General features: G+C 42.5%; 1 protein-coding gene across 1 annotated transcript in view; it reads right to left on the reverse strand.

Moving 5' to 3' along the window:
- The window catches only part of LOC120916357 (excitatory amino acid transporter 1-like), an 86521-nt gene that overhangs the window by 21227 nt on the left and 38462 nt on the right, over window positions 1–26832 (reverse strand). The window contains exons 4-5 of the mRNA XM_040327277.1: window positions 22984–23188; window positions 13140–13182 (exon numbers count right to left, since the gene is read on the reverse strand). Coding sequence (XP_040183211.1) covers window positions 13140–13182; window positions 22984–23188 — 248 coding nt within the window. The remainder of the gene's footprint in view (window positions 1–13139; window positions 13183–22983; window positions 23189–26832) is intronic.

Raw genomic sequence — 26832 nt, forward strand, 5'->3', positions numbered from 1 at the left:
CATTGCTCCCACCACCACAAATGCCATGCTGTTTGGTAGAAATGGTCCTCCAGGTGCCGCTGGGAAACCAGAATTTTAAGGAGTGTCGATGTCCTGGGTCCCCCACAGATCACACTGGTTCCTCTTGGTGGCCTTGATCTTACCTCCTGTAGTAATGCAGAGGTCAGCAGGAGGAACCTGTGAGCGATTTGGGGGACCCAGGACATCAACAATTTTTTAAAACCATATGCATGAAAGTGTTGGTTTGCCAGCAGAGTTTTCAGGGCTACTGAACAGAGCGGTGTTTGGCATTGTGGGCACAAAGAAAGGTGGGTGTACACGCTCTTCTTTTACAGGTATCAAAGTTTGATTGATTGTTTTTTTGTAACATGTTGGCTTTAAAAACTTGCACTTCCACTGGTCTATATTAAGGTAAATAATTTACAAGTGCAAGTAATTCAGTACATCCGTTTTTCTCCCTAGGAGTTGTTCTACAATGATCAGTACCTGTGCACACTAAATAGATCTCAAACAAATGATAAAATGACTACAGGACTCTATGCAGTGTTTCCTGTACTATAAGAAAATAGTGTTCATAATCAAGAGAAAAAAAAAGGGTACATTTTGATAAAAGAATAAACATGTTTTTTACTTGTTTGCTACAATAAATACCCCAATAAAAATAAAAAAAAATAAAAATAAAAAATTCTCCCTACTTAGTTTAGGGCCAATATGTATTCTTCATATTTTTAGTAAAAAAATAAATAAATCGCAATAAGCGTATATTGATTTGTTTGCGCAAAAGTTATAACATCTACAAAATGGGGGATAGATTTATGCAATTTATTATTTTATTATTTATTTATACAATAAATATCCCAATTTAAAAAAAAAAAACAACAGATTTCTTCCTCAGGTTTAATGTATTCTTCGCAATAAGCATATATTGCAATAAGTGTATATTGATTGGTTTGAGCAAACATTACAGGGAGTGCAGAATTATTAGGCAAATTAGTATTTTGACCACATCATCCTCTTTATGCATGTTGTCTTACTCCAAGCTGTATAGGCTCGAAAGCCTACTACCAATTAAGCATATTAGGTGATGAGAAGGGGTGTGGTCTAATGACATCAACACCCTATATCAGGTGTGCATAATTATTAGGCAACTTCCTTTCCTTTGGCAAAATGGGTCAAAAGAAGGACTTGACAGGCTCAGAAAAGTCAAAAATAGTGAGATATCTTGCAAAGGGATGCAGCACTCTTAAAATTGCAAAGCTTCTGAAGCGTGATCATCGAACAATCAAGCGTCTCATTCAAAATAGTCAACAGGGTCGCAAGAAGCGTGTGGAAAAACCAAGGTGCAAAATAACTGCCCATGAACTGAGAAAAGTCAAGCGTGCAGCTGCCAAGATGCCACTTGCCACCAGTTTGGCCATATTTCAGAGCTGCAACATCACTGGAGTGCCCAAAAGCACAAGGTGTGCAATACTCAGAGACATGGCCAAGGTAAGAAAGGCTGAAAGACGACCACCACTGAACAAGACACACAAGCTGAAACGTCAAGACTGGGCCAAGAAATATCTCAAGACTGATTTTTCTAAGGTTTTATGGACTGATGAAATGAGAGTGAGTCTTGATGGGCCAGATGGATGGGCCCTTGGCTGGATTGGTAAAGGGCAGAGAGCTCCAGTCCGACTCAGACGCCAGCAAGGTGGAGGTGGAGTACTGGTTTGGGCTGGTATCATCAAAGATGAGCTTGTGGGGCCTTTTCGGGTTGAGGATGGAGTCAAGCTCAACTCCCAGTCCTACTGCCAGATTATGGAAGACACCTTCTTCAAGCAGTGGTACAGGAAGAAGTCTGCATCCTTCAAGAAAAACATGATTTTCATGCAGGACAATGCTCCATCACACGCGTCCAAGTACTCCACAGCGTGGCTGGCAAGAAAGGGTATAAAAGAAGAAAAACTAATGACATGGCCTCCTTGTTCACCTGATCTGAACCCCATTGAGAACCTGTGGTCCATCATCAAATGTGAGATTTACAAGGAGGGAAAACAGTACACCTCTCTGAACAGTGTCTGGGAGGCTGCGGTTGCTGCTGCACGCAATGTTGATGGTGAACAGATCAAAACACTGACAGAATCCATGGATGGCAGGCTTTTGAGTGTCCTTGCAAAGAAAGGTGGCTATATTGGTCACTGATTTGTTTTTGTTTTGTTTTTGAATGTCAGAAATGTATATTTGTGAATGTTGAGATGTTATATTGGTTTCACTGGTAAAAATAAATAATTGAAATGGGTATATATTTTTTTTTTGTTAAGTTGCCTAATAATTATGCACAGTAATAGTCACCTGCACACACAGATATCCCCCTAAAATAGCTAAAACTAAAAACAAACTAAAAACTACTTCCAAAAATATTCAGCTTTGATATTAATGAGTTTTTAGGGTTCATTGAGAACATGGTTGTTGTTCAATAATAAAATTAATCCTCAAAAATACAACTTGCCTAATAATTCTGCACTCCCTGTATAGCGTCTACAAAAATAGGGGATAGATTTATGGCATTTTTATTATTTATACATTTTTTACTAGTAATAGCGGTGATCTGCGTTTAGCGGGACTGCGACATTGCGGCAGACAGATCGGACACTTTTGACACTTTTTTGGGACCAGTGACATTTATACAGCGATCAGAGATAAAAATAACCACTGATTACTGTATAAATGTCACTGACAGGGAAGGGGTGAACACCAGGGGCGAGCAAAGGGTTAAATGTTCCCCAATCACTAGGAACAGACAATCTCACTTTACTCCCCTGAAAGAACGGGGATCTGTTTGTTTACACTGACAGATACCCGTTCTGCCTCTCTGCGGAGCAATCACGGGTGGCCAGCGGACAGCGAGTCCGCTGGACCCGCTGATTGGGTGCTTCGCTAGCGAATGGGCATGCGTGCCCACAGATCGCCATGTACGTGCCCAATGTACGACAGCAATTCTTGCAGGAGAGCCACCTGCCGCAGTACAACTGGGGCGGCTGATCATTAAGAATTTAAAGTGTAACTAAAGGCAAATCTTTTTTTTTAGCTTTTTTTAGTTTTGGATAGAGTGTAGATGGATAAGAAAGACTTATTAGGTTTTTAGTACTGTCGGTGTCCCTGTTTGGGCTGATCCACCCTCTCTATTTGTCCTGTTTCCCAATAACATTTAGAGTAAAAGAAAATCCCAAATTTTGAGTTGTCCCCAGAAAAGTAAATTGGGGGGAAACCTTCCTATGGGGACATTAGTTCTGATGACCTGGGGCCCCAAGGGATTCTCTTAATTTGCAGGGATTTCCTCTCACTTCCTGTTTTGGCTATGGGACAGGAAAAGAAGGTAAATCTCCCCAATGGGACACAGATGGCCTATAGTTCTATGTTAAAGGGGTCGTAAAGGTAAAAAATGTTTTCCCTAAATAGCTTCCTTTACCTCAGTGCAGTCCTCCTTCTCTTACCTTATCCTTCGATTTTGCTTTTAAATGTCCTTATTTCTTATGAGAAATCCTCACTTCCTGTTCTTTTGTCTGTAACTCCACACAGTAATGTGAGGCTTTCTCCCTGGTGTGGAGAAAGTCTCTTGAGGGGGGAGGGGGCAAGCAGGAGGGTCAGCACACTCTCTACTTTGCAGATAGAGAAAGGAGCTGTGTGTTAGTGGGCGTCCCAACACTCCTGCTCGCCCCCTCCCCCCTCAAGAGGCTTTCTCCACACCAGGGAGAAAGCCTCACATTACGGTGTGTAGTTACAGACAGAAGAACAGGAAGTGAGGATTTCTCACCTCACACGATCACTTTCTATACTTGAGACAATGGTCAGCAGGAGCAGAGGGGATTATTTTTCCCAAGAGAAGACACAGACTTAAAGTGGTTATTAACCCTTACAGACCACTTTTCCCTACAGGCAAGCCTATAATAAGGCTTACCTGTAGGTACTGGAAATATCTCCTAAAACAGTTTAGGAGATATTTACCATATACGCTTGCGCCGACGTCATCGGTGCATTGTGTATGTTAGAAAGGGCACATGCTGTGACCATCGGCGCATGCGCGGGAGTGACGTCACGCGACTCCGGCCACTAACAGAGCCAGGTCCAAGGCCCTGGAAGTAGGAGGGGTGAAGATGGATGCTTCCACCAGTGGGGACATTGCGGGCTTTGTTTGCAGGTAAGTGGCACATAATGGGCTAGTATATATAGCATACGAGTTCATTATGCTTTTACTTTGCCGGTAAACCCATCAGTGTTTACTTCCTCCTTAATGTTATAAAAGGACCTGACAAGAGGTGTGAACCCTTCCACGCTCTATCCAAAACTTTTGATTTTACAATACTGAGGGGGGACACTATTTTTTTTCGGCACCGGGTGACACCAACCCTAGTAATGCCGCTGGTAGAAGAATACATATTGGCCTAAACTGATGAAGAAATGTGTTTTTTTTTTTAATTGGGGGGATATTTATTATAGCAAAAAGTAAAAAATATTGTTTTTTTTTTTCAAAATTGTTACTCTTTATTTGTTTATAACACAAAAAAATAAAAACCGCAGAGGTGATCAAATACCACCAAAGGAAAGCTCTATTTGTGGGGGTGCAGCGTTGCATGACCGCGCAATTGTCAGTTAAAGCGACACAGTTAAAGTGCTCTGGTCAGGAAGGGGGTAAAATCGTTGGCTTTTCAAAATCAGATTATTTGATTGAATGCCTTATTTACACTGATTTACACTGATTCCCAGATGTCAATATCATAATGGTTGGTATACTTTTTTTCCCCTATCAGTGACTTTTATTATTTAAATCAATCTAACCAATTAAAATGTAAAGCTTTTGCTTACGTGTGAAGCAAAAAGTTCTTGCTGCATTTAATCTTATTTAGAAACCAAGGACTTATTTATTTTTATTTAAAACCTAAATGATTTTCCTTCTTACTTTGTAAAAATTATTAGGTCAATCTAGAAAAATTTCAGCGCTTTAATGCAAAAAAAAAATCTGCACAATGTTGCAAGAGAACCATCCCCATAAAGCATAACAAAGTAAAAAGGGATTCCATTCTTATATTATACCATGCCGGGCAGTGTAACCTCACATATGACATGTACATGGGCGTCCGCTCCATAGGGCAAGCGGAGGCAATTGACCCCCCCTTGGAAAATCGAGAAGGTGTTGAGTTTTGCGGCCACGGGCTGTCTGAGCGGTCCCGGGTTGGATGTCACATAGGCACAGCGAGCAGAGTGAACCTGCCTCCCCTCCAGTGTTCATGTGTACACAGGGGGAGGGAACCTGCTGTGCCTGTGCTGCACTGATGGCTGATCTGAGGTACTGAATGGGATGGGGAAGGGGGGTTTGTGCTGAATAGGGGGTCCATCTGTGCTGAAGGGGGGGTCTGTACTGAAGGGGGGTATGTGCTGAAGGGGGTCTGTGCTTAAAGGGGGTCCATCTGTGCTGAAGGGGGGTCTTTGCTGAATGGAGGGGTCTGTCCGGAATGGGGGGGGGGTCTGTGCTGAAGGGGGGTCCATCTGTGCTGAATGGAGGGGTCTGTGCAGAATGGGGGGTCTGTGCTGAAGGGGGTCCATCTGTGCTGAAGGGGGGTCTGTGCTGAAGGTGGGGTTCATCTGTGCTGAAGGGGGTTCTGTACATTCTCTAGGCTATATTTATATGGGCATGGAGTGAAGCTGAATTATCTCAAGAGCTATTTCACACTGCCAGCTGGCCGCATTATCGGTAAAGTGGCGCTTTACCATCGTTTTAGCTGCGCTATTCGGCCGCTAGCAGGGCGCTTTTAACCCCCGCTAGCGTTTGAAGAAAGGGTTAAATGCGACTGTGTATCGCCGCTGCCGAAGCGCCCCTCCCTGAAAAAATTTCAGCGGATGCCCATGGACAAGTACCGTAGTTTATTTATTATTCACATGTATGCACCAGAATGGAATGATCCACAAAGGGTTAGCAACAATACGAGGCAAAAATAAATGAATACAGGGATTATATTGAAAAGGTATTTTATAGAGTCCTTGTATTACATTTAAACTTGAAGCAGGAGCGGATTGTGTCTGTAAAAACCATTAATGTGAAAACTCCTGGCATGCAGGAATATGCTTGTTTCCTCTGCAGTCAGGAGAGAAATGTAATGTCATCTCCAAGATTATAACCTAGACTTAAAGCTGTCCAACTGTTACTGGAGAATAAAAAAATCTAAGTGTACACATCTTGGAGGCAGTAATATCTTTGTGGTCTGACAGGGACCAGAGTCCAGTGCAATGACATCATAGACATAGGTGAACGTACAAGTACTTTTGTTTGGTGAAAGGGATGCATTGGCCTTGAAATCCTAAGTATGTAGATGCTACATATGTACAGTATATATATATATATATATATAGATTCAAAATGTAAAGAAGTAAAAGAATAATTGACTTGAGACCAGTTCACACCAGACGCAGTTCCGTAGAGTTGTGTGCATTTTTTCTGCACTAAAAATGCATGCACAGTAGTGTTGCTCACGAATATTCGCATTGCGAATATTCGACTCGAATATAGCATATTCGAGAAATCGCGCTATATTTCGAATTTCGCGGTGAATATTCGCAATTCCGAATATTCGCATTTTTTCAATTTGATTTTTAAAACAGATCACATCCTATCGACGTCTAAAAGCATTGCTGGTATGATTAGAGACCCTGGGCCGAGTAGCTAAGCTGAGGCGATCCTTTTATGTTGCCAAATTGAAAAAAAAAAATTGCGATTTTTCGCTATTGCGAATGCGAAAATTATTGCGAATTTTCGATAACTGTGGTAGGAGAACTCTGATTGTCTCTGATGCAAAAGGGGGGGGCTTTGTGTATGTTTCTGTTTCTGAATATTTGTATGTTTGATATTATTATTTTTTGTAAGAAGGAAAAAATTGCGCATACCTTAAAAAAAGGGGAGAATACAGCAGCAACTCAAAAATGTTATACAACATAATTTAATACAAGACAGAAAATGGAGTCGCTCTACAAGAATAAAAAATATGTCTAGTGACAAGACATGTGGGCAAATTATAAAATAAGCAAGCGCAAATAACTTGTGAAATACACAGTGAAACAAATATATAAAGAAATATAGTCCCAATAATAGAAAAATAATCTTTCATAAAAATGTCTTTAATATGTGATGTGAAAAAAAGTCCAAAGCATGCAGCATGAACGTGTTCAATCTTCAAGGTGTTTGATTGACAAACGGCTGTGACAGATGGATAGAGTAAAGAATCACCACCAATGCAAAACACTTTTTATTTTCTATTGTAAAATATCAAGAATATTCTGAGCCAATCAGAGTGCTCCTTCTGCATTTGCCGAATATTCGCAATTATTTTGTATTGTAAAATATCAAGAATATTCTGAGCCAATCAGAGTGCTCCTTCTGCATTTGCCGAATATTCGCAATTATTTTGTATTGTAAAATATCAAGAATATTCTGAGCCAATCAGAGTGCTCCTTCTGCATTTGCCGAATATTCGCAATTATTTTGTATTGTAAAATATCAAGAATATTCTGAGCCAATCAGAGTGCTCCTTCCGCATTTGCCGAATATTCGCAATTATTTTGTATTGTAAAATATCAAGAATATTCTGAGCCAATCAGAGTGCTCCTTCCGCTTTTGCCGAATATTCGCAATTATTTTGTATTGTAAAATATCACGAATATTCTGAGCCAATCAGAGTGCTCCTACAGCATTTGTCGAAATTGCGCAGTAAATATCGCATTCGCATGTTGCGATATTTCGATAAAATATCACGAATATTCTGAGCCAATCAGAGCGCTCCTCCAGCATTTCTCGAAATTGCGCAATAAATATCGCATTCGCATGTTGCGATATTTCGATAAAATATCACGAATATTCTGAGCCAATCAGAGTGCTCCAACCGCAGTTATCAAAAAATCGCAATTATTTTCGCATTCGCAATAGCGAAAAATCGCAATCATTTAATTTCGATAAAATATCACGAATATTCGAATTTAGCGAATATATCTCGAATATTCGAATATATATTCGAGATATATCGCGAAATCGAATATGGCATATTCTGCTCAACACTAATGCACAGTGTTTTCCATGTATTCCAATGCTCTAGTTGGCTCTAGTTCACACCATGCAGTCAGTTTCCGATGCAGAAACTGACCGGAAACTGACTACATAGTGTGAACTAGACACAACTAGAGCATTGGAATACATAGAAAACACTGTGCATGCATTTTGTGCAGAAAAAAAGCACGCGGAACTGAACGGAACTGCGTCTGGTGTGAACTGGCCCTAAAACAGATAATACATTTATTAAAATATCTGTATGTAACAGATACTGCGAGCTTGTCTTAAAGGCTTTCAATATGGTTAGAGTTAACTGCTCATTTGGTCTAGGGTTGCAGAAATAAATATAACCTCTTACTCCTTTCTTATTCCTATTTCCAAAAAAATCGTAAGAGCAAGACTATGCATGCTCAGAAACGAAAGAATACATACAAAACTATTCAACACATTACGTCACTTCTAACATTGTATTCTGTCGTATGAAAATGTTCGTATTGTGAGTAACCTCTTCACTTTTGACAAGAGACTAGCATGCCACAAAAAAAACACAGACGTTCGGTCGTCCGAAAATCTAAGCGTGTGTACAAGGCTTTAGTCACACTTCTACTGCTGCCTCATACAACGTTGTATTAGCCCAGGTTCACACTGTTGCGGGATTGAAATTGTTCTGCTGAACTTGCACGATTTCATACCCACATGTCAGTCCGACTTCGGGGGCGATTTCAGACACATCTGTGAGGGTTCCCTGCACAGATGTCAATGGAAATCGCACCTGAAGCCACCAAAAGTAGTACAGAAACTACTTTTGGGAATCGGTGTGGTGCCGCAAAGTGGGCGTCGTACTGATTTGGACGATGCAATTGTTGGCAATAGCCGTTGATTTGGCATGCTAAATCACATTAATGTGAACCTAGGCTTAATAGCCCTGCCCCGGAGTTCTGGAGGGAGCGGAGTAGAGCGCTGCTGTCCGCCAGAGCTGGGGTAAGGTAAGCAATGCAGACTCTTCAGCTTTACCTAGATCTAACAAGTATTTAACCCTTGTATTGCAGAAGGGACCCCACTGCATGAGTAGAATTTGTCAAATTCCTGAAGTTAGGCTTTAAAGGGGTGTTCCAGCCTTTTTTTAAGTTTATTAAAAGTCAGCAGCTACAAAAAGTGTAGCTGATGGCTTTTAATAAACAGACACTTACCTGCTCCACGGTTCCAGCGACACGCCGGCCGGGGCTCCGCTCCTCGCCCCCCCTCGCCGGCCAGCGTCTTCATTCCTAGTGTGGGCACCCGGCAGTGACAGCTTTCGGCTTCACGGCCGGGCACCCACTGCGCGAGCGGTGAGGCGCCGTCCGATTGGACAGGCGCTCGCCTACACGGAGGTGCTGCAATAAGGCGATTAAGCTAATCACATTACCAGCCCCTCGGCGGAAGGAGGAAGTGGGACAGGAAGTCCCACTCCTCCTGACCCCCCCACTACCCCCCCAAATGTGGCATGTAAGGGGGGAAGGAGTGGATTAAGCGGAAGTTCCAGTTTTTAGGTGGAACTCCGCTTTAATATGTACAAATAAATATCTAGAAAAATTGTGTAATGAATAGAATTTGCTAGTACTTAGGTTTATAATACATATGGGTGTGCACACAAAACACTCAAAGGGGTTGATTTTTTAAAACTAGAGAGGGCAAAATCTGGTGCAGCTGTTCATGGTAGCCAATCAGCTTCTAACTTCAGCTTGTTCAATTAAGCTTTGACAAAAATACCTGGAAGCTGATTGGTTTGTTTGCAGAGCTGAACCAGATTTTGCATTCTCAAGTTTTAGTAAATGAACCCCATAGTGCCTCAGCTACTGGTAAACTATTAAACTACTGAATTTGGAGAGAAAACAGCTTTAAAGCGGAGTTACAAAGTGTAGTTGCTGACTTTTATTAAACACACACACACTCACCTTTCCCATGGTCCAGCGATGCAGCCGCCCGAAGCCTCGGTTCTCTCCCTCTCCTCTCCGCGGCACAGACATTGCAAGTGTGGGCACCCGGCTGCGACAGCTTGCGGCCCCACAGTCGGGTGTGCGCTACGCTGTCCTGAATGGCCGAGCAATCTTCTGGGACCTGTGATGTGTTGCAGGGAGTGATGGGGAGAGGAGTTGCCACCTAGGCGGTGGCAGGGGGGGCATAAGTGGGACCTGACTACCAAAACTAGGTACCCACTCCCCCCCCCCCAAAAAAAAATGACATGCCAAAATTTAGCATGTCAGGGGGTTAGGACTCCTTAAATGGAAGTTCCACTTTTGGGTGGAACTCCGCTTTAAGTTGTCAACAGATGAGAAAGGGATAACATTTGCTTGAAAGCCTATAGGTTAAGTACATAAAAAGTATATTTTAAAACAATTAAAAACTGTCAAAGTTATATGTAACTTGTATAAGTGGTGGTGTAAATGGTGTAAATGATGATGATACCCAAGATAATCAGTCTTGGCATATCACTGCCAGAAATAGAATGTGGCTGGGGGCTACTTAACCACTTACCCCCCGGAACATATTGCTGCCTAAAGACCAGAGTACTTTTTGCGATTCGGGACTGCGTCGCTTTAACAGACAATTGCGCGGTCGTGCGACGTGGCTCCCAAACAAAATTGGCGTCCTTTTTTTCCCACAAATAGAGCTTTCTTTTGGTGGTATTTGATCACCTCTGCGCTTTTTATTTTTTGCGCTATAAACAAAAATAGAGCGACAATTTTGAAAAAAATGAATATTTTTTACTTTTTGCTGTAATAAATATCCCCCAAAAATATATAAAAAAACATTTTTTTTCCTCAGTTTAGGCCGATACGTATTCTTCTACATATTTTTCGTAAAAAAAATCGCAATAAGCGTTTATTGATTGGTTTGCGCAAAAGTTATAGTGTTTACAAAATAGGGGGTATTTTTATGGCATTTTTATTAATATTTTTTTTACTAGTAATGGCGGCGATCAGCGATTTTTTTTTCGGTATTGCGACATTATGGCGGACACTTCGGACATTTTTGACACATTTTTGGGACCATTGGCATTTTTATAGCGATCAGTGCTATAAAAATGCATTAGATTACTATAAAAATGCCACTGGCAGTGAAGGGGTTAACACTAGGGGGCGGGGAAGGGGTTAAGTATGCCTGGGTGTGTTCTTACTGTGGGGGGGGGGGGTGGCCTCACTAGGGGAAACACTGATTTTCTGTTCATACATTGTATGAACAGAAAATCAGCATTTCCCCTGCTGACAGGAACGAGAGCTGTGTGTTTACACACACAGCTCCCGTTCCCCGCTCTGTACCGAGCGATCGCGTGTGCCCGGCGGCGATCGCGCCCGCCGGGCACACGCACGGGAGTCGGGGGCGAGCGGGGAGCGCGCGCGCGCGCCTCCGGCGGCGCGCACGCGCCCCCTAGTGGCGGCTATACGATAGGACGTATAGCTACGGGCTCTCGCCCAGGAGAGCCGACCTGCCGCCGTATAATGACGGTGCGCGGTCGGCTACTAGTTAAACAAGATTAAGAAGGAAATTACTTTGTGCACTAGTCAAAATAATTTGGTTGAGGGGGGATTATGGTGTGGAGTTGTTTGTCAGGGGTAGCCTTGGAATCTTAGTTCCAGGGAACGGAACTCTTAAGGCATCATTATACCAAGACATTATTTACCATTTCATGTTACCAACTTTGTGGGAACAGTTTGGGGTTGGCTCCTTCCTGTTCTTTCTGGAAGAACGGTCAAACATTCCCATAGACACACTCCTAAACCTTGTGGACAGCCTTCTCAGAAGAGTTGAAGCTTTTATAGCTGCAAAGGGTAGGTCATCTCAATATTGAACCCTATGGACTAAGACTGGGATGCCATTAAAGTTCATGTGCATGTAAAGACAGGTGTCCCAATACTTTTGGTAATATAATATAATATTATATATATATATATATATATATATATATATATATATATATATATATATATATATATATATACATACATACACATATATACACATACATACACACACGCAGTACTTTGTAATATTTGTATGGTCCCAACGAACGGACAAATTCTGAAGCTAAGTTAAAGATGTATCAAAAATACTTTCACCTGTATACTTTATATTCTTGGTCCTGATACAGGTTTGTTAAAAGCGCCCCGCTAGCGGCCAAAATGCACCGCAAATCCGTCCATAGTGTCAGCGATAAAAATAGCAGAGTTTTACTGCCGACGCTATTGGCGGCTCAGTGTGAAAGGGGGTCTTAGTTGAAATCTGATGTCCTCTGCTCCCCTCTTTTACCCCCACAGCTGTAATCTTTCACTGCTGCGGGGGTTAATATGAGAGCTAGACCCGTGACAGGCACTCATCAAGAGTGCCAACTATGTTCGCCTTTCTGCCTCCTTCTCCATTCATAGAATCTATACTATAGCTTCCATCAATGAAAAACAATATATTAATGGGCGAGGACTCGAGGAGGATCTTTCATTCATTTCCCCCTCCTCCAATAATAGATAAAGAATCTTAAGCTGGCCATACACAATGCAATTTTTTTAAATTACATTTTCTTTAGATTTACCTTCAACTCTGTAGTACAAGGACCTGCCTGATTGATTGCATACCAATTGAAAGTGTTTAGGTTTGACCTCATATTAAATGGTTTTGTAAACCTAAAGGAAAGTTGTACAACAAAATTGTATAATATATATCTAACCTCACAGCAGATCTAACCCTTTCTCACACCATACAACTAAACATTTTGAGAGATGATACCATATGCGGGTTTTGTATTTGGAAATATTATATTTCAATAAAACTGGTCTACAGATACAACTCAAAGCAGATGTAAACCCTCCACCAAAGATGGTGCTGTGAAGTTTTTAAAGTAATGTTAACTGTGCAACTAATATGGAAAATAAATGACTGGCAGAATCACCAGTCAATATTGATTACATAGCATTAAAAAATAAAATTGTGTGAAAGAAATATTGAAGTTTGAGTAGTTTGAGTACTGTATATATAATTTTTTTTTAGGAAGGACTACCAAGCAAGGCTTACAGAACACATCTTGAACCCTTACCTGTTTGAAGCAGGCTTCTACCAGATTAGGAGGGAACATATTCCTTTAGAGAAAAAAAAATACATTTGAGTTATAATTTTTTTAAGGTCGCTGCATATATCACAAACATCATATATTTGAGTTATAAAAAAATAAATAAAAAAAATATGCTCTTTCAACAGCATATTCAGAGCCGGTTCACACACAGGCGGCACGACTTTGGGGGCAACTCGGCAAAGCGATCTCATGACTTCTGTATTGAAGTCAATGCAAGTCGCCCCCAAAGTCGTACAGGAACCTTTTTCTACGTCGGAGCAACTTGCGTCGCTCCTATTAGAACGTTTCCATTGAAAAGAGTGGACCGCGACTTGTCAGGCGGCTGAGTCACCTGACAGTCTCAAAAATATTCCAATTGCACACCTTCCTGGAGAACGGCCAATAAGAGAGGAGGGTGCTGAAGCGATCACCAGCTGGGAACTGGAAAAGCAATCATGTAGATATATTTGCCAGCACACCGAGGATCATTTAGAAAAACGTCCATGTGCTGGCGAATATATCTACATGAGTCGCCCGACAGGTCGCCCATGTGTGAACCAGCTCTTTGTCTTCTATGTAAACCTATAAATGCAGACAAAGAATACAAATGGAATTTTATTGTGACATGTAGATTACCCAACATACAAGCATTAGGTTTATGGCAGTTTGGCAGTATGAAATAGCACTACCCCCATAGGAGCCACTTTAGTTATACACTGATAGTCCTCACTTCTTCACTGGCAACCAGGTGCAAAGTATTTTCTGCATCCAGGCACATACACTTAGGTTTGATGTAGCAATGACCAGTATAGGGGTGTTGTTTTTGTAGGAATTGGACAGGGTAGGGGATTTTAGTAAAATACTCTGGAATAAAACTATACACAACTCGACTCTAGTCGACAGCCTAAAAGTAGTAGAACGGCAAAGTACCATGCAGCAATCACAATGGGGCAATCTCTTCATGGTCAGAGACTGCGGACATAGTACAGGAGATGGTCAGAGACTGCAGACATAGTACAGGAGATGGTCAGAGACTGCAGACATAGTACAGGAGATGGTCAGAGACTGCAGACATAGTACAGGAGATGGTCAGAGACTGCAGACATAGTACAGGAGATGGTCAGAGACTGCAGACATAGTACAGGAGATGGTCAGAGACTGCAGACATAGTACAGGAGATGGTCAGAGACTGCAGACATAGTACAGGAGATGGTCAGAGACTGCAGACATAGTACAGGAGATGGTCAGAGACTGCAGACATAGTACAGGAGATGGTCAGAGACTGCAGACATAGTACAGGAGATGGTCAGAGACTGCAGACATAGTACAGGAGATGGTCAGAGACTGCAGACATAGTACAGGAGATGGTCAGAGACTGCAGACATAGTACAGGAGATGGTCAGAGACTGCAGACATAGTAAAGGAGATGGTAAGAGACTGCAGACATAGTACAGGAGATGGTTAGAGACTGCAGACATAGTACAGGAGATGGGCAGGGGCTCTGTATCCTATGCAATCTATCATGCCATAAAAGGGGCAGCCCAGAGCACGTGTAAAGGGATGCCATCCCCCAGCACACAGAACACTGATTACTGTGACTCATCTTGGTTCTCTCTCTGTGCAGCCCAAGACAGAGATGGGAGGGGGAGGCATTCCAACTGGAGTTGGTGGAGACAGTGCGGGATCCAAGACTCCCAGTGTGAGGAAATCATTCCTGCACATCAGCACTCAGCAGCCACTGAAAACTAGAACCCTCGTGTCAGGAAGAGGGGAGGCCCCTCCCCCGAGCACTGCCAGGCTGGACGGGCTGCCCTATGCTCATATATCAGTTCTGGACAGACACACACCTATGCTCAGAACACTAGTTCTGGATTGACACAAACAAGGAGAGGAGGGAGGGGAGAACTTTGGCACTTTGGCGCCCCCACCTCTGCAGGCGCCTGGGTGCAAAGCACTCTGTGCACCCTGCCTAGGATCAGCCCTGCCCCTACACCATTGGTCTGTACTCACTGGAGTTGCAAACAGATCCTCAGGCACGGCTCCCTTTCAGTCAGCTTATCTGAAGCACCAGAGTCACTCCTTAATTTAGCTTCAGGCCCTCAGGACGACCACCTGAGGCCACATGGCAGCAAGTGCCAGGGATGACATGCCTGCCCCACCCCTGACTGGTGCACTCCATCTGGGATGGGAAGGATCTAGAGATCACAAGTTCTCTGAAAATATAGGCCAATCCCGCATGCTCAGGGGCACCTTCCCTGTACTTGGCTGGGACCATTACATATTCATGTTGCCTATTTGCCTAACTCCCACCCATGTTCCAGAAAGCTCTGCTAGTTTCTAGAAAGCGGGAGGAGTCCAGGCAAACTTCAACAGCACCAGCACACAAGACCAGCCCTAAATAATAAATTGCAGCATTCTGTTAAGCAGATCTGCTGAACATAGATTTGCCTCTAGCCACAGTTAGGCGCAAGAACAAATGACACCAATCTATTTACATTCTAGCACCTAAACTAGAAGGGTGCTACATAAATATGTACAGCAGAGGGAATGCCAGTCTTTAGTATATAAAAGTCCATCTACTTTAACCACTTGCCGACTGCCTAAGGTACATTTACAGAATTGCACGGGCAAGCAAAGCAGCGTACAGGTACGTTAATCTGCCGCCTAGTGGGCAGGACTCAATGTCTGTCGTGTCCCGCGATCGTGTCACGGAATGTCAGAATGAGGAGATGCCTATGTAAACAAGGCATTTTCCTGTTCTGTCATCGGGAGCAGTGATCACTGTCATTTCACTGGTAGCCAAGCCCCTTCACAGTTAGAATCACTCCCTAGGGCACACTTGATCTCTTCCTTGCCCCCCTAGTGGTTAACCCCTTTCCCTGCCAGTGTTATTTACACAGTAATCAGTGAATTTGTATAGCACCAATCACTGTATAAATGACAATGGTCCCAAAATAGTGTCAAAAGTGTCCGATGTGTCCGCCACAATATCACAGTCGCAATAAAAATCGCCGCCATTACTAGTAAAAAAAAATAATATTAAAAATGCCATAAAACTGTAGCACTACCCCCGAAGGAGCTGCTGGTTTGTTTTGGGTGGCACGTTACCTCATGGCGGCTCCGCCGTCTTAGGGGTGTATGGTGCATATAGCAGTAGTAACGAAATGTCCACGACAGGTGTCTTTTGCTGTGCTCTTTATTACCCAGCCGGGTAAAAACAATAAAACTTGTGGTGAAGAAGGTAGAGTTGAAAGAAGAAGAATAGCAAATTCAGGCGTAGCAATAGAGGAACAATCCTGCTCCCACGTGTAACACTTCTTGCACCACTCCTGCTTGAGTGGGAATAGCGTACCTGGACAGGCCTCTCTCACTGACCTGGCAGCCAGAGTATCGCTCTAACTTTTAAGGAAAGGTCTCTGCCACAGACCCTCCAGGAATGAACTGGAACCTTTTGGGAGAAGTCTCTGCCACAGACCCTCCTGGAATGGATTCAGAGAGAAACCTCTGCAGCAGGCCCTCCTGATTGTGGTTACGGAGATGAACCTCCTTGGTAGAATTACGCCTGGATCTCCTTCAAGTTACTTTCAGGTACCGACTGACAAGTGACCAGCCTCCCAGCCTCCGGATAGCTTGATGCCCGGTGGTTTGTCGAGACCCTATTGGATCCCCAGCCTCTCATTGGCTCTCCTCAGATGGACTCCCCACCGAACAGCTATACCACTTGGGATCTTTAGGATTGGGAACCCAGTTGATCACTGGGCTCCCTGCCACAGCTCAATTGTTCCGGACCAACTTGGTCCCGGAACCAGGAACTCCGCATGGCACGCACGCCCCAGCCCGGTAGGCCATAATGCCGGGGCGCTGTGGTGCAGACACCCTAAAGGTGGATGCCGCACTCGAAGAAGACCCAGAACTAATGGCGTCTGCCCCATAAATACCCTCCCCCCAGCATGCACAACGAGGCCCAACTGTCCCGATTGGCTGCTGGGGAAGAGCACCCAAGCCTTCACTCCACTGCTGCCACCTACTGTCCTGGGGTGGGAAGAGCGCCCCAGCAAAGCTGATACAGAGACCCAAGTTTGAACACATTAACCAGATCAGAGTTTACCTAACACTCTGATCTCCCTCTAAATTTAAATAGCACCGGTACTTTGAAGTAACCAGACGCTACAAAACTATCCCCTATTTTGTAGATGTTATAACTTTTGCGCAGACCAATCAATATACTCTTATTGCGATTTTTTTACCAAAAATATGAAGAATACATGTCGGCCTAAACTAAGGAAAACATTTTTTTTTATTTTTTTTGGGGGGAATATTTATTATAGCAAAAAGTAAAAAATATTGCTTTTTATTTCAAGATTGTCGTTCTTTGTGTATTGCGTAAAAAAACAAAAAAAAACGCAGAGGTGATCAAATAAGGAAAAAAATTACGTTTATACTCCCACTACAGTATTGAATAAAGATGTAAGAAATTATCTCAGATTGTGAATTGTATCAAGGTACTCAACTTGAGCTTTAATGCATTCATGTTGCTCCAAATGAAGAGAGATTTCATTAAATTAGTCTGAAAATGGAAAAACCAGTAATGAGAATAAATGCAGCAATCTTATGCTGATCTACAACAAATCTAAAAGACAGTCTTGTATAATCTAATGCATGATTCCAAACATACAATATGTACTGTATGTCTTAAGCTGGTGTACGCTACTAATGGCTTCTACACTGTATGAACAGGATCCTGTGTGACTGTTCTTGTTATTACATTCCCAGATCATCCCCTACCAACAGGTCATGCTTAATATTTTATAGACATGGGTCTGTAGTGAACAGGTAAGCTACATACTCATTTTGGTAAAGTTATTGCTAGGGATCCAAACCCAAGAAATAAAGAGGCAGTGACATTTGTACACAGTCTAGTCTTCATTATCTTACATGAATTTATACTATTACTATGCCACACAAATATTGGAAGTGTCCAAATACTTCAAGTGGTACTAAAGGACAAATAAAAAAATGACTTAGATGATGCATAACATTCACAAAGCAGTCATCGTCTCCCCCACCATGGAATCTCGCCAGTAACTTTTTTTTTACCTGTTGATCCTGCTATTATGTTCAAACCCCCCCCAAAAAATGCAACCACTACATGTAAGGGTCGGTAAGTTGCAATAAATAAAATATTTGTTTTTGGGTTTATATACTGTTTATTGTGATAGGTTATCACAGGGAGGCAGTTGAAGACATAACATGAGCAAGGGTGCCAAGGTATTTACTAGAATTTATAATTGCACTGGTTTATAGGTTACAGTACAGAAAGGTGGTTATTTACGTTTCAGCTCTGCATAGAAACCAATCAGTTTCCAGGTTTTATTGTCAAAGCTTCATTGAACAAGCTGAAGTTTGAAGCCGATTGGCTACCATCCACAGCTGCACCAGGTTCTGAGTGCGCCAGTTTTAGTAAATTTCCCCCACTGTCTTACAGGAACAAGGTTTTGTATGTTATAGTTGTGGCGCCCTGCTCCCAATGACTGGGGCGCTATTCTAAATTTAGAAGGTGTCTGAGCAAATTGGCTCAGACTTTATTGAATTCCATTGAAATTAGCCAGTGTTCTGGCTATGGTTGTGCTTGATAGGATTTTCCCCTGTTGCCGCCTGTAGGTGGCGTTACCACCTTAGGCCCATGTTGGAACACATGCAAACCATAGTGTATTGGGTGACCCTTCTCGGCAGCAGTCCAGTGGGAGAAGTGCCCCGCTGTGCATGCCGGCAGAAGTTACTAGGGGGGCAGACGTCGATTTTGGGGGTCCTTCGCCTCATGGCCCTCCTGGAACGAGTTATGTGTGTGAGATTCCAGCCCCAGGACCACGTTGGTCCGAGGCTGCATCTCTATTGAGTAGGCCCAGCTATGCTGGCTGGGGTCTAAGATTCAAAAGTGTATCCCAAGCTGTCCATCCAAGTGGGGGAAGCTGCTTATAGAAGGAAACCGGGGAAGGACCTGCCCTGGAGGAGACCAAGCAAATCGAGCTAATGTCTTGGGATAGGCCTGGTGACTTTGTTATACAGCGATCCACAGCTCTACTTGTCTTACAGTCCGCCGGATCGGCTAAGGCCCCATGCACACGAGACGCTGGTAAACTTGAGTTCAGAGGCATTTGGGCATTTTTTTCAACTGCCCCATAACACATTTAATGTTATCCTATGTGTCCATGCACACATTCACGTTTTTTTGCATTTCAAAGCAGTTGGGTTTAGGCTCGTTTTTTCAGACGCAAAATTTTGGGTTCAGACGCAAACGTTTTTGCGTTTCAAAGCTTTGGGAGGGTCTACAATGTCTTTGTTATGATCGCTGATAGCCGCAAACGCGGTAAAATACCGCTAGACGCGGCAAAACGCCGCAAAATTTGCGGCAAAAACAGGCGTTTTAAACGCCGGTTTTTGCCTTTGAAAACTTGAGTTTACATGTGTTTGCATTTGCTTCTCGTGTGCATGGGGCCTTAAAGGCTCTGTACTGAAAGGCTGCAGTTCAGGACTTAAATCCTGTGGCAGAGGATTCCTGGCTATCCATGATCATTCTCAGATGGTCTGTGGCAGAGACTGTTCTCATACTTGTTTGTGCATCATTCCGGTTACTAGGCCATGTGAGAGGGGGTCTATCTGGGTGAGCAATACCCACTCAAGAGAGAGTGGTAAATACTGGAACTTGCGTACCTGAACCTTCCCCTTCTCTCTATACTCTTCACAAGTTTTATGCAGCAAAAATAAAACCTAACAGTTGAAGATTTTACATCTTGTGTGGACATTGCAATTTCTACAGACTTTCTCCCCTGGACAACGAACTTAGAGGTAACGTGCAAAACCCAAAACTAACCAGCAGCTCCTTCAGGGTTAGTGCTACATAGTGAAATTAAATCATAACTCAAATATTGTGGGAGCACAGATGGACTTTCTTTGCCTTTTATCAGTAATTTGTATATTTTACAGTTAATGGTGTTCTGCTAGACATTGACTGGGTATTCAGTGATAGCTCTTAAAAAAATCTTATACTTCCCTTGCTTCCTATGTTGACCCAGAATAATGCACACTAGAAACTTCAAATCTAAAATGTTTTGGTGTATGTGGGAATTATTTAAAAAATAAGACAACTTGTGATCACACAGAAAATCTATATTTGGCTGCGTGTTTGATATAGTAGGATAAAGTGTAGGATAAACAAGTATATTCTGGTTATTTTGTTTAAAAAAAGTGTAAAAGTGAGAAGAAAAAAAAAATACTTGTTTTGTACAATAATCCTTCTTAGTTAAAATCAATCAATAATTCTTTAATTTGCTTGCAATGCAATAAATTAAAAAAAAATTTTTCAATTTTTTTTTTCCACATCAGAGAACTCTATCAGGAGGCTTAATCAATTTTGCGTTCATTCGCAGTCTCTGTCGTAGTTCACATCATAGTAGGGAATTGCTAATATAACTTTGATTATTACGTGCATGTGTATAGATATAAAGAGTCTATTCTGACCCCGGAATACAAAAAGTGCTTAAGTTAACAGCTTATTAAAAGAGTTCCCCCGCATTTTAATTTGTGTGATATCCTTGGTTACTGATATAACATTGTGCCAGTATATTAAAATTTTTGGACACGTCCACCAAAGGTGTGACATAGTTCCGGATTCCACACATCCCCTCCAACAAAATTTGGAGGTCTCCCTTTGATAGTGGTGTGCAATATCCGGAGTTATGTACCATCGTGATAGACATTTATAATTAATTTCCATCAGTCCGCAATTGGTAGATGTAATATGCGCCATCTTTAACCGCTTAACGACCGCCGCATGTACATATACGTCGGCAAAATGGCACGGACAGGCAGAACGACGTGCCCGCACGTCGCTGCCTAGACGTGGGTCCGATCGGGACCCCCCCCCCCCGGTACATACGGCGGTCGGTAAGCCTCCGGAGCTGAAGAACGGGGAGAGCCGTATGTAAACACGGCTTCCCCGTGCTTCACTGTGGCGGCTGCATCGATTGTGTCATCCCTTTTATAGGGAGACCCAATCGATGACGTCAGACCTAGAGCCACACCCCCTACAGTTGTAAACACACACTAGGTGAAACATAACTCCTTCAGTGCCCCCTGTGGTTAACTCCCAAACTGCAACTGTCATTTTCACAATAAACAATGCAATTTAAATGTATTTTTTGCTGTGAAAAGGACAATGGTCCCAAAAATGTGTCAAAATTGTCCGAAGTGTCCGCCATAATGTCACAATAAAAATCGATGATCGCCGCCATTAGTAGTAAAAAAAATAATAAAAATGCAATAAAACTATCCCCTATTTTGTAAAAGCTATACATTTTGCACAAACCAAACGATAAACGCTTATTGAGATTTTTTTTACCAAAAATAGGTAGAAGAATACGTATCGGCCTAAACTAAGGGAAAAAATATTTTTGTTTATAGCGCAAAAAATAAAAACCGCAGAGGTGATCAAATACCACCAAAAGAAAGCTCTATTTGTGGGAAAAAAAGGACGCCAATTCGCACGATCGCGCAATTGTCTGTTAAAGCAACGCAGTGCCGAATCGCAAAACCTGGCCTGGGCATTTAGCTGCCTAAAGGTCCGGGGGTTAAAGTGGTTAATATTTTCCCAACGTCTTTCTCAGTTTCGCCTGTTACCAGCTCCTCATCCCATTTTTTAATATACGGGGGTGGCCCTAGATTTTTTAGTCCCAACAAAATTTTGTAGATCGAGGAAATCCCACCCCTTCCGTTCGGCGCTGAACACAGCCGCTCCAGTGGGAGCAAATTTCCCTCTGACCTGATCGGATGAGGGAGGGATTCCACGAAATGCTTCAGCTGTGAATATCGCCACCTATTCAGCTCAAGCATTTCTTTATTTTTTTTCTAGTTCCTGATAAGTACAGATTTTACCGTCTTTTAGTATATCCCTTAGTTTTGCATTGTTTTTTTTTATCCAGCTACCAAACAAACATACTTTCCCCCGGTGCAAAATAATTTGTATCAAATAGTGGGATTAATGTGGAATTGTATCCCCATTTTTCCATTTTGTGTACCCTATCCCATATTAACATTGATATCCGTGTGATCATGTGCTCTTTATTCTGTCTAAATTGTGCCGGGATCAAAATCTCCTTCCCCAACCTTGATTTATTTAAGCTACTTTCCAATTTAACCCACATTTTCTATTTATTTTCTTAACCCAATCAACCACCTGTGCCATGTGAATGGCCATGTAATATGTGTTGATTTCTGGTACCCCCAGACCACCGTGTGCCTTGTCACTTATTAATATTGCTTATACGCGGTTTTTTATTCCGCCATATAAACCTGGTTAATAACTTTTTTAATGTTTTGAAGTATGCTTCCGGTAGTGAAATCGGTAACATTTGTATTTTATATAAGATCTTAGGGAGGGTTAACATTTTAAAGCAATTTATTCTCCCTAACATAGATCTCTGTCTGGTTGCAATTTTTTTTAGATCCGTTTTGATATCGTTCAGTAAAGGAATAAAATTATATTGGTAAATTAACTCAAGTGAAGGTGTTATGTTGACTCCTAAATATTTTAACTCGGTGTCTCTCCAAATAAATGGGAAGGCTTGTTTGTATCTGCATTCGTCCTGTGCATTCACACTTATATTAAGAATTTCGAATTTTAAGGGATTCATTTTAAAGTTTGATACCTCCCCGTATGATTTAAGAGTTTTTAATAGGTTTGGGAGAGATACCGTTGGGTTCGTTATGTATAGCAATAAATTACATTTAATGATTTTAGTTACATGCTATATTTATCCAGATTTATTTTTACCTGATTAGATCCAAGAAGGCATCTGTAGCTTGCACCCTTTCAATTTTCCCATGGGATTTCATATCTTCCTTTGAGCCTTTGCCAGGATGAATGATCATCACCATAACAATTCCGATAAACACAGCAATGAATGTAGTTACAGTGTAATACACTACAGCCCGCATGCCCATCTTGCCTGAAGCTTTGCTATCCAGAGATGCCATCCCTAAAAAAGTGAAAAAAAAGTGAAAGTGACTTTCAATAAACTGCAAAGCAAAATAAATAATATATTTGGCAGGCACATAGCAAAACAAATAAGAGAGTGCCGTTTTCCTGAGCTGGAAGAGCAGCAGATTATAATTATATAGCAGCAATGGGAGTTCTGGTGGCCACAGGCTCACTCTAAGGATAGCGAGCAGTGCCATCACTGTTATAGGCCCAGTGGCACAAAAGAATGATATGCACAGAACTGTTCACTGTTAAATGAGGCATACACACCTTAAATATTTTAATGGTAGCAATGACATTGAAAAGCTTTCTGATTTAAATGGCTAGTCAACCCAAATATAAAATGTATAGGTAGTGTGATGGGAGTCACTTTAAACGGGGGGCCCATGGAACTAAGAATCCCTTGGAGAGATTGGGAAACCCTTGTTTCAACTCCTCATGCACCTCCTATATCTAAGTCACCCTGTGTCTATTAGGGGCACAGGGTCACTGAGAAAAATGATAGACAGCTGTTTAATGGACAATGAGAAGGTGGTTACTTAAAGTGGAACAGTAATATTTATCCACAATATTTCCCAGGATAAATAAAAAGACTATACCTGGTTTATTTGATTCTGAACTTGACATGTTAATTGAAAGAGCTGATAATAGGCCTCTAGAACTGTGTAGGAGCCGAACAGTCTACTCGTGCTATAGTCTGTTGCCTACTAGGCTGAGGAGATGGATCACCGTTTGTTAATTGTAATTCTGCTATTGTTTGAAGGATTGCTGTGTTTATGCTTATGATAATGTGTATTGTCTGCAGTTAGCTTGAAGTCGGCAAGGCTGTTCTGCAGTGTGACATCTGAGTCATTCAGGTGGATAGGATAAGCTATGGGTCAGCCCTACCTAGTTAGCTAAACCATTGTGTGATGTTTTGGGTAAATATTTGGGTTATTGTGTATGTAGGGACTTGCATACTTTTCAAGTGTATAAAAATAAGATTTTTATAACGGCTTACCTGTAAAATCCTTTTCTTGGGAGTACATTAGGGAACACAGAACAGCCATATTAATTACTATGTGGGTTATATGTCACCTATAGGTGAATGAACACTGGCATACCCAAAGACAGGAAGTCCCCCTCTGTATAACCCCTCCCATCCAGGAAGCACCAATAAGGAGGGGAGGGACCTCTTCATCCCATTATGTACTCCAAGAAAAGGATTTTACAGGTAAGCCATTATAAAAATCCTATTTTCTTTCTCGTACATCATGAAAACACAGAGCAGCCATAGTAATTAGTATGTGGGATGACCCAAAGCAATTCCTCTGAGGGGAGGGAGACACAAATAAAAGCAGACCGCCATCAGACGTGAGGACCTATAAGGTTGCCTGCAGTACACTGTGCCCAAAGGCGGCATCCTCTTGCCATCTTACATCCAAGTGATAACATGTAGTTATCGTATGGACTGATGACCAAGTTGAGTCATAAAGGCTTGGTGATGCACCGCCCATGAAGCACTCACTGCTCTGATGCGCTCTAACTTGAAAAGGCGGAACCTATCTTTTCCAACCATAAGCCTGAATTATAACTTGCTGAATCCACGTTTAAATAATCGATTTTGACGCTGCCTGCCCTTTCCTGGGCCCTTTTGGCAGCACAAACAAAGCATCGGTTTGCAGTATCTGAGCTGTTCCCTTCAGATAGACCCTGACAGCTCTCACTACCATCAAGAGAATGTAAAAAACATTTGGAGAACAAGGATCTGGGAAAAAGGAAGGCAGGGAGACATCTTGGTTAAGATAAAAACTGGACACTACTTTAGGTAAAAAGTTTGGGCGAGGACGCAACACCACCTTATCCTTATGAAGAATTAAGTATGGCTCTTTACATGAGAAAGTTGCCAATTTTGATATTCTCCTTGCCAAGGTTACTGCAACCAAAAAAAACATGATTTCCTTATCAAAAAGACCAAGAGAATATGGCGCATAGGCTCAAATGGCTGTCTTTGTAAGGCTGATAAAACTAGATTCAAATCCCATGGGCACAAGGGTGACCTAACTGGCGGAGTTATAAGAGTTACTCTTTGTATAAAAGGCCCAAATCAAAGAATGCGAGGCAAGCGGCCTTTAAAAAAAACACTTACAAGGCCGAGATCTGACCCTTGATTGTACTCCAGGATAGCTTCATTTCTACCCCCAACTGTATGAAGGCAAGAATTCTTCCTATGACATACTTCCGAGGATGCCATGCTTTGGTTTCACACCAAGAAACATAGGAGCTCCAGACCCTATAATAAAGGGTCCTGGGAGCCGGCTTCCTTGAAATAATCAGGGTAGTTACTACTTAACCTGAAAGCACCCCCAATTCTTTAATATGTGGGCTTCAATAGCCAAACCGTTACATTTAGCAACTGTTAGACCCCATTCACACCTGAGCGTTTTGTAGCTTGAAGCCTGAAGCTATGAAACGCTGGAGGGGAAAAAAATCTATTATTCTCTATGGAGATGGTTCACATCTCCACTCCAAAACGCCTGAAGCCAGAAGCTCTAAAACGCCTGAAGCTCAAACAAGTTCTGGGACTTTTTCTTAGGCAGATCTGGGTGTTTTTCTGCTTTTTACATTGGTGACCTTTTGACCTGTACAAAATCGCAGCAAAATGCGGTAAAAAACGTGAAAAATGCTGCAAAGATCGCGGTAAAATTGCGCGACTTTCTGCCTGAAAATGCCTATGCTCAGGTGTGAATGGGACCTTAGGCAGGATGGAACACTGGTCCTTGCGGGACGGATGGAATAGTCCACGGTTTCTCTACTGCCAACCTTATGATCTCTGCATACCAGGATCTTCTGGGCCATGCCAGGGCTACCAGTATTACCAGCTTCCCTTCCTCTTTAACCCTGCGTAGAAGCCGCGGTGAATTGGAGGAGAACGCATAGATCAGTGAAAACTGATACCAAGGGGTTACTTACGCATCTGTCCCCTATGCGAGTGGATCCCTTGTCCTTGATACACAGTTGTCCAACTTTCTGTTGAACCTGTATGCCAATAGATCCATGTCTAGGGTGCCCCATTTTTGGCAAATGGTTAAAAAAAAATTCGGGATGAAGAGACCATTCTCCCGAGAACAACTGTTGGTGGCTCAAGAAATCTGCCTGCCAATTCTCCACTCCTAAAAAGAATACTGCAGATAGGCAAGGTACATGCCCCCCTGCCCAAGCCAAAATTTGGTTCAGTTCCCCCTGGGCTGCGTGACTTCTGGTGCCCCCTTGGTGGTTGATATAAGCCACTGCTGTGGCATTGTCGGATTGTATCCGGACAGGACAACCTTGTAATCTGAAAGTCCAGGCCATTGGGGCCAGACGCACAGCCCGAATCTCTAAAATGTTGATGGGCAACGCTTTTTCGGACTCTGACCACTTCCCATGGACAGTGGTCTCCTCCAGAACTTCTCCCCGGCCCAAGAGGCTGGCATCTGTTACTACCTTCCAGGATACTGGCATGAAGGATTTCCCCTTCTGTAAATCTTCTACTATCAACCACCAACTGAGACTCTGGCCCACCCTTGGGGCCAGATACGTTGGGTAATCCAAGGCTTGGATTTTCTTGTTCCAAGCAGACAGAATACTGTTTTGCAACAGTCTTGGATGAAACTTGACATA

The sequence above is a fragment of the Rana temporaria genome, chromosome 1 (assembly GCF_905171775.1).
Source record: "Rana temporaria chromosome 1, aRanTem1.1, whole genome shotgun sequence".
NCBI classification, from domain to species: Eukaryota; Metazoa; Chordata; class Amphibia; order Anura; family Ranidae; genus Rana; species Rana temporaria.